This window comes from Microplitis demolitor, chromosome 3 (assembly GCF_026212275.2).
Source record: "Microplitis demolitor isolate Queensland-Clemson2020A chromosome 3, iyMicDemo2.1a, whole genome shotgun sequence".
NCBI lineage: Eukaryota > Metazoa > Arthropoda > Insecta > Hymenoptera > Braconidae > Microplitis > Microplitis demolitor.
Window position 1 is genome coordinate 16,927,484 of NC_068547.1, and position 12,872 is coordinate 16,940,355.

General features: G+C 25.4%; 2 protein-coding genes across 2 annotated transcripts; one reads left to right on the forward strand and one right to left on the reverse strand.

Moving 5' to 3' along the window:
• Positions 1 to 348: 348 nt before the first annotated feature.
• LOC103572152 (akirin-2) lies at positions 349 to 4,712 on the reverse strand. Its single transcript, XM_014441333.2, has 4 exons — positions 4,153 to 4,712; positions 3,194 to 3,393; positions 1,879 to 2,041; positions 349 to 1,241 (listed from the first exon to the last, which is right to left on the reverse strand). Exons 1-4 carry the CDS (start codon positions 4,328 to 4,330, stop codon positions 1,231 to 1,233), a joined length of 552 nt encoding a protein of 183 aa, XP_014296819.1. The 5' UTR covers positions 4,331 to 4,712; the 3' UTR covers positions 349 to 1,230.
• Positions 4,713 to 7,354: 2,642 nt separating this feature from the next.
• LOC103572159 (mediator of RNA polymerase II transcription subunit 19) lies at positions 7,355 to 11,314 on the forward strand. Its single transcript, XM_008550626.3, has 5 exons — positions 7,355 to 7,567; positions 7,727 to 7,967; positions 9,326 to 9,482; positions 10,003 to 10,102; positions 10,404 to 11,314. Exons 2-5 carry the CDS (start codon positions 7,781 to 7,783, stop codon positions 10,686 to 10,688), a joined length of 729 nt encoding a protein of 242 aa, XP_008548848.1. The 5' UTR covers positions 7,355 to 7,567; positions 7,727 to 7,780; the 3' UTR covers positions 10,689 to 11,314.
• Positions 11,315 to 12,872: the final 1,558 nt, after the last annotated feature.

Below are 12,872 nucleotides of genomic sequence, written 5' to 3' on the forward strand. Positions count from 1 at the left end.
TTTAAGGTATAAAAAAATTTTTAATTTAATTAAACTGAATAATTTTTTATTCAAGAGAATTTACTAAGCAATTTTCTTTTTAAATTTTAAATTCTAAAGGTGTTTTAGTAATAAGCCTATGATAATTTTCTAAAGGCTTTAATTGCAATTATTTATCTAAGTTATTATTATAATTAACTTCTTTTTTTGTAAAAATATACGTAGACTTGACAGATGAAAAGAAACAACGATTTAAAGTAGAAAAATGTAAAGTTAAATAGTTAACTCTAAGTAATTTTATTTTATTACAAATTTATAAAAATTGTAAAGAATTTAATAATGTATGAAAAAAAAAAAAAAAATAAAAAAAAAAAAAAAGAAACATTGTCTAGTTTTACAAATATTTTGATTGAATTAAAAAATAGTTTTTACAGAAACATTATTGAGACAATCAAATTGTTTAATTTTATAGTCAATTAAATTTATAATTTAATCAATTTTAAATTCAATGCAATAGAAAAATAAGTTTTTAACTGAAGATATTTGTATTAATAAGGAGAGTTAATACTTGCATACAAAAAATAATTTTAGATTAAGTTCTAAATATACATATAAAAAAAAAAAAAAACTTCAATATTTTTATAGATGGTTTCTTTTTCGAAACAAATGTTAAGATGGTTCCCTGATACCACCGCGTTTAACATAAGACAGTACAAATATTGTTAATGTTTTGTTGTTATTCTTTTTTTTTTTTTTTTTTTTTTTTTTTTTTTTTTTTCAAATTTAATTTTTTTCTTACTGGTACACATTCAATTTATTGATCGATCTTCGTTTATTTAAATTGTATTTAACTACAAATCTACTATGAACTTACATCACTAATCTTCCTCCGTTTATGCCGAGAATTGTTTTTCTTTTTTTTTTTTTTTTTTTAATTTTTTAATTTTTTATTTCCATTATTTTCGAATCTTTGAATTTAAATCATTATTTCTTGTTATTAAGTTTATAATCGGCTGATTTATTTATATACTTCAATGATTTTAAAATCCTGTCAATGTAACTATTTCAAAGTTCAAACTTTAAGCAAATAATTTTATTTTCAGATACGCAGTAAAAAAAAACTGCGATTTAAATTTTATGAAATAATTAACCAATAAATCCTCATCGATGGTGATTAAGGATAATTGATTTAATATTTCTTACCTAATCCTTCTTTTCAAAACTTGTTTTCTCAGGTGTATAAGCGTCCATTTAAGATAGATCTGTAACGAAAAAGATATATAATTGTGTTTGTATTACATTAGTATTTGCACTGTAAAAAATTAGGTGACTAAATGCAGAGTAAATACGGAGCAGATGACTGTTTATTTTTTTGATCCTCTCAAAACAATAAATTATGATGAAAAAAAATATTTGTAAAGAATTGCACTAATAGCTTTTTAAATTTTCTACATGTGCATATTTTTAGTTTTTTTTTTTTTTGTCATTTATTTGTTGAAATTAAAATCTAAAAATTGTAAGCTGTCTGTTAACCTCAGGATCATAAGTTAGTCGACGTTTAATAATTTTTGAAATTTATTCAAAATGATAAATTATAAAAAAAAAAATTGCACTGATAGTTTTTTAAATTTTCTACATGTGCATATTTGTAGATTTTTTTTTCTTTTGTAATTTAGGTGTTGAAAAAAAAAATCGGAAAATTTTTTATTGTCTGCTAACTTCAGGATCATAAAAAACAAACTCCATGTTTACTCCGTATTCGAAGTGATTTTTTTTTAAACTCCGAATCTCCGAGTGAATTCAGATTTAGATAAAATCCGTAATCACTGCGAATTCACTCCTAATTTTTTACAGTGTACAATTTGATTAAAACTAAAAAATTTATTAAATATAATTTACAGCTTGGTGCAGCCGCAGATTCAAATCTCTTCTGAATTTGATCATATGTAAATTTAACAAAAGCGTCATATTGTTCTGAAAGCTTCATTGTTAATATCTGATCATATTCTTCACGTATTTGAGTTTCTTGTTCTTTGAGCATTCTCTCGCAAATCAATCCGACCTATTAAAAAATAAATATTTTATTTAATTACAAGCTTGTAAAAAATGTAATTACTTTAAAAATTTTGGAGTAATTTTTTTTTTTTTTTTTTTTTTTTTTTTTTTTTTTTTTTTTTTTTTTTTTTTCAATATCTGATAGTTAAATTGAGCAGTGAAAAATTTATTTAAATAAGATCTCGCCAAACTAAGAGCCAGTTATTCCAAGCGGGTTTAAATTACTACTGCTAGTATATCAATACATTAATATATAGATAACCCACCAATAATTTAAACCCGATTTGAAAAACTGGCCCTTAGTCTATGGTATCATCAAATAAATCATGTACCGAAGATCAGAACGTTTTACGCGGAACGAAAACTAAAAAAATTTATGGAAGTTGACTGCTTAAGGGGTAGTTGAAGTGGCCTGCAATTTTTGACTGACATACTAGCAGCTTTGCGAAAACTTCAGAAATCTAGATCCAGTAGATTTGTTACTTTCCATTTTTTTTTTTTTTTCATTTTCGTTCCGTGAAAAACGGCCCAATCTTCAAATATATTTTTATATGCCTCTTTGGCTTTAGGAAACTTTCTAAAGGCCTACAATTTTTTTTTATTGCCCATCGTTTGTAGAATTATTTTATAGCTAAAAATTAATGATACTGAAGTCAGCCGACGTCTAATAATTTTTAGATTTTTTTTAAAACGTCAAATGATAAAAAAAAAATTGCATCTATAGTTTTTTGAATTTTCTACATGTGCATATTTTTTTTTTTTTTTTTTTAATTAACTTGTCGAAAAACAAAAATCAGAAAATTGCTAATCGTCTGTTAACTTCAGGATTATAAAAATTGAAGAAAAAAAAAATTTCAAGTCAAAAAAGCAAATAGTTTAAATTATACGCTCTTATGGCTTTCAAAATTTTTTTTTCCAATTTTCAGCTTTAGAATAAGTCTACAATATTATTAACAATTAAAAAAAAATTATCTGCCCTTTTGGTTTTAAACATAGTTTTTAAAACCAAAAGGGCGTATAAAAATATATCCTTTTAGAATTAGCGACGCGACATAATAAATCTACATAAACAATTATTTTTTTATTCGGCAATATTAGTCTAAATGGTTGTTTTATATGGAAAATTTATTTAAAAAATATTTAAAAAAAAAATACTTACTTGTCTAAATGTAAATAATGGTTTCTCCCTGCTGTTTGGGCTGCAGTTGTACGAGCTTGAACCACAACCAGATGGACTTGCTGGGCCCCCTTCCATGTCCGAAGAATCACAACCACTTGAATTACCTTGTGGGTTGAAATGCAACTGCTTACGTTTATGTAACCGACGAATTTCTTCTCTAATGTTAGCAGCCATTTTTTCTATAATTAATCAATCATCAATACATTAGTAATCAAATAAACTATTAACCCAAGTATTTAGTATAATTATCTTTTCATCTCCAGTATATTTTAAACTCCCCATACGTCGTTGATAAAAAATTATTCGACCAGTCCTTAAAAACTTTTTTCTTTTATAAAAATTCAATAATTTATAAATAAATAAATTTAGCAGATTCAGAAAAAGTAATAAATTTTTATAAGAACAAAGACCTTTTTAAATTGAGGTTTAATTTTCATGTTAACCATTTACTACTTACTCGAGAGCATTACTTATAATTTATGATCCCTCACTAATGACAGGGTCAAAAAATATATAATTATAAAAGAATTTAAATAGTGAAAGAATAAAAAAATATGACTAGAATATTCAGTTAAATTAGTAATGAAAATTTTTTTGACGTCATTATCGTGTCGCCATCTGAGGCCGTATGTTAAAAAATAAATAAATAAATAAAAAATGATAAACAGTAGACGTCCGTTACGGCATTACCATATGATTAACGCGTGGGTGATGCCCTTCTTTTGTTCCCTACTATAAATAATTAAATACAATACTCATGAAAATTTTACAATGAACAAAAAAACCTATAGATATATATAAGTATATATGTATATATAGGTGTATAAATGAAATAATAATGGGCAATGAAATAGTAGCGACTAAAATAAAAATGATATAGTAGAAGGAAGAGCATATAGACAAGGGATAAAATGGCCGTTATAACCGATAACAATTACCAGGCGTCAATTTGTGCGTAACTTCGCCAAATGGTGATGGATTTTGTTGGCTTGATGTCCGCTGAGTTGAACTACCAGGTGATACGCACATCGGTGCACATCTTCGTCGTTTATTTGGACGTCCGTGGCTATGAACAGGATCAAATTCCAAGGATCTTTTTAGGGTGGCACAGGCCATTGCTGAGACTGGTGCTAGTGTAGCTGCTGATACTGGTTATGAGAATATGAGAATGGAAATTAAAATGCTGATGTTCCTTCGTCACGTTTACTAAACTGGCACACACTACCACAAGGCGCTACTGGTGACACTGGCGTTACTTTTTTTTTTTCTTTATATATTTTATAAAATTTAGTTAACGGATAAAAAAATATTTATATATCACAATTATATGATAAATTAGTAGATATTGATTGTTTTTTTGTATTAGTTGGTGTATTATGGATTAAAATATCAGCAATTGGTGAAAATGTATCAAAATAAACACTGCGGACAGTATGGCGGAATATGAGCCGCAGCTCTCAACACAGGACGAGGAGGAGAATAACCAACTGAAGACAACTGTTTTCTCAATTTACATGCGACATCTTTTTTCCGTGATGACCATGAAATGTTCTAGACACAGTTTCGATTGTACTAGTATTTTGTAACTGGAAAAACGCCATCTATACTTGAAATATTTAAACTTTTTATGGAAAAATATACATACTTTTATTTTGACAGGTGACAGCTGACAGGTCTTTTAAAATCAATTTTAGTTAGTATTTAATTATAATAGAAGATAAGAAAATAATGAAAACTAGTTTCAGTAAAAATTAATTTTGAAAATTTTTTAAAATTTAGATACCATAGAAATTACACTGGAGAATTTGGTTTGAGATTTTTTTATGGGGAAGCCATAACTTGAAAAAAATTTATTTATGTTACTGTTTTATGCTAATGTTCTTTTTGTTGTCGTTGTTTTTGTTTTTTATTTTTTTTTTTTTTTTATAAAAGATTTTAGTTCAATAGGAAATGACTAATTTTTAAAGAAAATTCAATTTCAATTGGGAGTTGAAAAAATTTGGCAACGCTGTCCTAGAAATAGGCGCGAAATTTAAAATAAATTTGATTAGTTTATTTGATATTTGATAGCAAGTCATTTAAAATTAGAAAAGTGAAAATTTAGTAGTTTCTAATACAAGTAATTGAAAATTGAGTGATTTACATTTAAAGCTTAGACTGCTTCTGAATATTAATTCAAGTTACTTTCATTTTTTAAGAATTATCTTATTGCATTTCAATAGATGCCAAAATTGAAACAATTTATATTTGTAAATAACAAATATTTATTTTTACAAGAACTTTTTTTTAACCATTGAAAATTTCTTTTGAATTTAAAAATTGCGTTATATTTATTTTTATGGTCACTTGTTTTTTTTTTTTTTAATTTTTGTTATTACAGTAGATTTCTATTAATGTTTGAAAGAGTAAAATTAATTTATGCCCATATACCAGCGCATTTTTGAATTACGGAAATACAATATTAATTACTTAATTTTTATGATAAAAAAAACTAGAGGACTAACAATTCAATTAATCTAATAAAATTTAATCTTTGAAGATTTCTGTTCAATATTCAATGAGTATCAAAAACAACCTATACATTGTAAAAACATGAGCGGAGTAAACTCGGAGTAAAATTCACTCCGAAGCAAGGTTTAATGTAATATTAAAAATTCAATTTGAAGTAAAACTCACTACTAAAAAGTGTTTATTTCAATATTAAAACTCTGAATGGGAGTGAATATAGATTGAAATAAAATTCAGAATACTCCGAAATCACTCCTCTGAAAAAACAAACTCCTTATTTACTCCGTATGCAAAATTAATTTTTTTTAACTCCAAATGACGGAGTGAATTCGGATTTAAATATCATCCGTTATCACTCCGAATTCACTTCCAATTTTTTACAGTATAAAAAGTAAAAAAATCACTGCATACGGAGTAAACAAAGAGTTTGTTTTTTCAACATAGTAATCTAGATTTAACTTAAACCCACATTTCCTCCGATCCGGAATTTTGATAATTAAATAAATTTATATTTGGTAGAAACAGCTGTTAACTACACTGTAAAAAATTGGGAGTCAATTCGGAGTAATTATGGATTTTATTCCAATCCGAATTCACTTCGTCACTCAGAATTCCAGAGTTTAAAAAAAACCACTGCATGCAAAGTAAATAGGGAGTTTATTTTTTCTGCTGTAATTTAGATTTTATTTAAATCTGCAATCACTTCCATTGGGAGTTTTAATATTAAAATAAACATCTTTTAAGAGTAAATTCACTCCGAACCGAATTTTTAATTTCAAATTAAACTCCCCTTTGGAGTGAATTTTACATGACACTGAAATTAACCGACGTCTAATAATTTTTTGATTTTTGAAAAACGATCGATTGTAAAAAAAAAAAAATATTTCAAAAAATTGCACCTACAGCTTTTATAATTTTCTACATGTGCATATTTTTAGTTTTTCTTTTTTTTTTTTTTTCAATTTGTTAAAAGATAAACCCGAAAATTTATAATCCTTTAAAAATATTAATTGAAAAGAATTAAAAATGATGAAGTTCGAATTATTTTGAATAATTTCAATTCTTTTGTTTGTATATATAGATATACAGTTTGCATGGAGTGACCACTTCTCAATTTTTTTCAATCAGTATTTTTAACCTTAAAATTATTCCTTATTCACTCCACTATTTTTTTATAGTGTATATATACAAATAAAACAGTGTATAGGAAAGCTTTTGCTAAATACTTTCATGTAAACAGTGTGGACTCGAAGTCTAAAGTTAAATTCCATTCTACGTATAATTATTTAAAAGCTAACAAGGTTGCCAAATGTCAAAAGTCGATGACATAGTTTTCCTTTTACCCGTTTGGATTCTAGCCATTACAATTTTACAATATTTTAAATAATATGACTCTTTAACCAAACAACAATAAATTAATCAACTAAGAGATCAAAAAAAAAATAATTATTATATTTTATATGAAATAAAAAAATGATAATTTGCAATTAATTTGAAATTTATGATGAACAATCGATTAAAAAAAAAACTACCGATAGAAGAATTACTCGGGTAAAAAAATTAAAAATTGTAAATAGTAAGTGAAAATTACACGTGATTGCGCCACTGATGTTTGCTTGTGTGTTATTTTCCTCAAGATGTATTGCAGAGATTGGAGTACCTTCTGTTTTATTATCTCAGGAATATCAAGAATCCAATATTCAGTCATTCTTAATCGGTGTTAACCGTAAAAGATTCTGTTTTTTAAATTATTAGCAATGATTTAGTTTATTTAAAAATAAGTTCTATTATAAAATGAAATAATGAATGTAGATTGTTAATTATATTTATACCAAACAACAGGGGGTGTGTAATATTTTTAAAAAAAATATTTATTTATTTGTATTTTAATATTAAATAACTTATGAATGTGTTGTATCTTACTTTCTATTTATTTCATAATTTTTAATAATTATTGCTAAGATTTTTAAACGTAATTAATTAATACGCTGATTTTATTGACAGAAACGAGTGTTTAGTGTTGATCTTGGCTTGGTAAAAGACGATTAAAACGAAGGGATGATGATGGGTGATCAATTTCGTAGCAAAGTCGAACAATATTCACCAAAATCATCACCAAGGGGTGCACGTTCCCCTGTTGTATCACGTCAAGATTCAACAGGAACACTAAAAACAACAATATCCCTGGGAAAAAATCCTTCGATTGTTCACAGTGGACCTTTTTATTTGATGAAAGAACCTCCTGGTAATTAGCTTTTATTATTTAACACAACATATTTAATACAACGTATTTTTTAATTAATCATCTACAATAAGGCTCTAAACGAATTTATTTTAAATTTAACTTTGATTGCCCAAGCACAGAGACAACTTTGAGATGTCTTTTAAAAGAGCGTGATAAATTTTATTTTATCTCAAAGTCAAATTATTTACGCTTTATTTAATAAGTTGACAGATCAGGGTAACAAAAAGAGGGAAAATGAAGTTAATTTATTTAGATATTAATTATTTATAAAAATATTTATTTAAAAGTTTGTTATTAAAGTTAACTAGTGTTTCAATTTGACTAAGATTGAAATTATATCGTTTCTGAAAAAAATAATCTGAATGTAATCCTGTAGAAAATTTAATTATCATTATTTAGTATAATAGTTTATAATAATAATTAACATAGAGAGGTAATAATTTATTGACAGAAATAAATTTTAAATACTTTAATATAATTTATTAAAGAAATCAAAAGTTACTGCGATTAAATGTTGAAAACCAGAAGGGTTTTATCTATTGAAAAATCTAGTAAAAACTACGTGTACAATCGACTCAGAAACAGAATTGCCAGGCTGGTAAATCAGCACTTTTCGAATCTCAATTTTTTCAGTGAATCCCTTATATCGTTCTCAGTCAAAGCGAAAAAATTACTATGTTTTAATTAATTAGTACACGGTGCAATAACTTTGTAATTATTTAAGCAGTAATTTCTTTTTTCTTTTTTGTTTTTGTTTGTTTTTCTTTAAGTTAAATTTAAATTTATCTGTATAATGTTTATGTATACCCAAGTAGCACAGAGACAACTTTGAGATTTCATCAAGATGTCTTTTAAAAGGACAAAACAAATTTTATTTTATCTCAAAGCCAAGTTTTCTTAAATAAATAAGACCTCCAGATTTTGGTCCTAGGAGTCAGAAAATTTTTGTTCTTTTTTCCGTCTTAAAAAAGTCATTTTAATTCAAAATTGTTTAGACGATGACTTATTTGTAATTTAATTTTTGTCATCACTTGTGTCAAGTCTTTTATGCAGATATTTCTTCAGTGACATAAATTTCTGTTTTTTTTTTCTTTTATCAACATTTTGATGCCTTGATAGGTCAAATAAAAGCCTCAAAACTACTATTATATAATGTCATAAACCCAAGTGTGTTACTTGGGTAAAGTAAAGACTCCAATTATTAATACTAAAAAGTATATTCGACATTATAATATATTCAATATGTATATTAAATTTAAACCCTTGGGTATTTTGACGGTCAAAAACAATCAAATCATTATTAATAGACAACGTTTCATCATTATTATAATTAATTTATAAAATAATAATACTTATAGGGGAAAGTGAACTTACTGGAGCAACTAATTTGATGGCCTATTATGGCCTCGAACACTCATATAGTAAATTCAGTGGTAAAAAATTAAAGGAACAACTTTCATCATTTCTTCCAAGTCTTCCTGGTACTATTGATACTCCTGGACATCAAGATAATAGGTATCAATTATTAATTATATATTTTTTAAATAATATTCATAGTTTATAAATATATTTATCTCAGATATTTTTTGAGTTAGCCGCTAGAAAATTATAAATCGTTTTTATTAACCAGAAAAAATAAATTAAAATTTTGGAGTAATTTATCTATGAAGATTTAAATAAATATAAAAATCCACTAGGTTTATTTATGGAATAATAGATATCATTAAATTTATAAATATAACCACCTAAATTAACTTAGAATTCATCAAAATTAAATTAGATATCTCTCTTTATTTTTATTGTATTTATTTTAATTATCATATATTTAATAATTACTCTTTTAATAAATGTGGTGATATTTAGTTCTATTTTAATCTTTTTAGAAAAAAACTACAGTCGTGATGTAAATATGATTCTGATAAATCATAAATTTTTTATACATTTTATTTACAAATTTATGTGACTGTGATATTGGCTTGTATATTTGTCTGTTAGAAATAATAATGTAATTAAATTATTATATTTTTATTTTCAGTTCTTTGAGATCTGTGATTGAAAAACCACCAATTGGAGGGAAAGAATTACTTCCATTAACAAGTGTTCAACTGTCAGGTTTTCGATTACATCCTGGGCCTGTAAATTTTATTTTTTTTTTTTCTTACTTACACAGAAAAAAAATTTATCTTGAGTCAAGAAAATATTTTTGAAGCAAACGTTTTCGGGAACCAAGTCAAGATTTTCTTGAGTCAAGAGAATTTGTCTTGGTCAGAAGAGATTTCTACTTCATTGGAAAAATTTTAATTTTTCAAAAAAAATTTCTTGAATCCAGAATATTTATTTTCACTCGAGAATTTTATTTTCTGTGTACTACTAAAATAACAATTGATTAAATAAGTAAAAAACATCTATTAATAAAAAATATAATTTGAATTATAGTTACCTGAGCAATATCGATATGTTAATCAAGCACCTCAAAGGAAGCACAAGAATAAACATAAGAAGCATAAACATAAACCTGGAGATGTTCCAGCTGGACAAGAGATAGCGACCACTGATATCGGTGGTCCGGATACCCACGAAAAGAAACACAAAAAACAAAAAAGACACGACGAAGAAAAAGAAGCCAGGAAGAAACGTAAGAAAGAAAAGAAACGAAAAAAACAAAAACACAGTCCTGAACATCCTGGTGGACTCACGCCGTCGCAGCATTCCAACTCGTGATTGACAATTACTTTTTTTATACGTTTATCTAATTGTAAGCTGGCCAATCGTGGAGAATTTTTTGCTCATTTAAACGAACTAAACTAAAAACTTTTTTTTTTAAATTATTAAAAAAAAATTTATAAGTTTCTTGTATCATTTTTTTTTGTTCAAATCGAATTATGTCAATTGAACAAATGATTAATTGTTTTGAAACAATTACTTATTGTTTAAAAATGTGAATCAAAAGTTATTCTATTTGAGTGAGATATTACATAACATGCGAAAAATTTCTACTCAACTTCAATAGTAATTGAAAATAAGATAAAAGTAATACTAAACAAAAAATAATTAAAAAAGAAAAAAAGTCACATGATATGTACTTGATAGCTTCCAACATTCATGTGTTGTTCATAATGCGAATCTGCTTTATTCCAAAGATTCAGCAATCTTGTAAATATTTTTATTATAATTAAAGTTGTAATAATAACAATAATAATATGTGCTTGATAGATTTAAATATATAAATAAGTTTATAATTTCAATAAAGTAGTATTTATAATGTAGATTTATAAATAATAGTTTAATTAATTAATTTTTTTTTTCGTCGTTGATTATTTTCTTCGTTTAACTAGATCGGTATTAGTGTAACTTTGTATAAAAATTAAATTTTATTATTAAACAATTTCTTAAAAAAGTAAAAATTTACTTTGAATCTTTTTTATCACTCGTTTATTTTATTTTACGACAATCGACAGTATACATAAACATTATACATGGAAATTTGAATTTGATTTAAAGAAAAACAGAAACTAAAAAAAGACATCACCACTTAAGTAATTACATACGAAGTTATTGCATAGTGTACTAATTAATTAAAACATCCCAAGTAGTACACTTGGCTTTATGACATCTATAAGATAGTAGTTTTGAGGTTTTTATTTGACCTATCAAGGCATCAAAATGTTGACAAAAGAAAAAAAAAACAGAAATTTTGTCACTAGACAAATATCTGCATAAAAGACTTGACACAAGTGATGACAAAAATTAAATTACAAATAAGTCATCGTCTAAACAATTTTGAATTAAAATGACTTTTTTAAGACGGAAAAAAGAACAAAAATTTTCTGGCTCCTAGGACCAAAATCTGGAGGTCTTATTTATTTAAGAAAACTTGGCTGTAAGATAAAATAAAATTTGTTTTGTCCTTTTAAAAGACATCTTGATGACGTCTCAAAGTTGTTTCTGTGCTACTTGGATATACATAAACATTATACAGATAAATTTAAATTTGATTCAATGAAAAAGAAAAAAGAAATTACTGCTTAAACAATTACAAAGTTATTGCACCGTATACTAATTAATTAAAAAATAGTAATTTTTTCGCATTCACTGAGAATGATGTGAGGGATTCACTGAAAAAATTGAGATTCGAAAAGTGCTGATTTACCAGTCTGGCAATTCTGTTTCTGGGTCGATTGTACACGTAGTTTTTACTAGATTTTTCAATAGATAAAACCCTTCTGGTTCTCAACATTTAATCGCAGTAACTTTTGATTTCTTTAATAAATTATATTAAAGTATTTAAAATTTATTTCTGTCAATAAATTATTACCTCTCTATGTTTATTATTATTATAAACTATTATACTAAATAATGATAATTAAATTTTCTACAGGATTACATTCAAACTTTTTTTTTGTAAAAACACTAATGATAATTTAACATATTCTATTTTTTTTCCTATCTTATTTAAATCTCTGATTATTTTTTTCAGAAACGATATAATTTCAATCTTAGTCAAATTGAAATACTAGTTAACTTTAATAACAAACTTTTTAAATAAATATTTTTATAAATAATTAATATCTAAATAAATTAACTTCATTTTCCCTCCAATTGTTACCCTCATCTGCCAACTTATAAAATAAAACCAACTAAATAATTATTCCCTACTTTATCAACTCTCAAAATACAAAAAAAACTAATTTTAACCAAAAAATTTAACATTCTCAAAAATTTCACATCAATTTTTATTTACAAAAATTGTTTTTTATTTAAAGTTTCCATTAAATAATTTCATCGCGTTGGTAATGGAACCACTAGGTACGAGGTGTTATTCATACAATCCATGATGAATGCATCATCGACACACGTAAAAAAAAACACAAATACATTCCACATATTTATAATATCAATGGCATA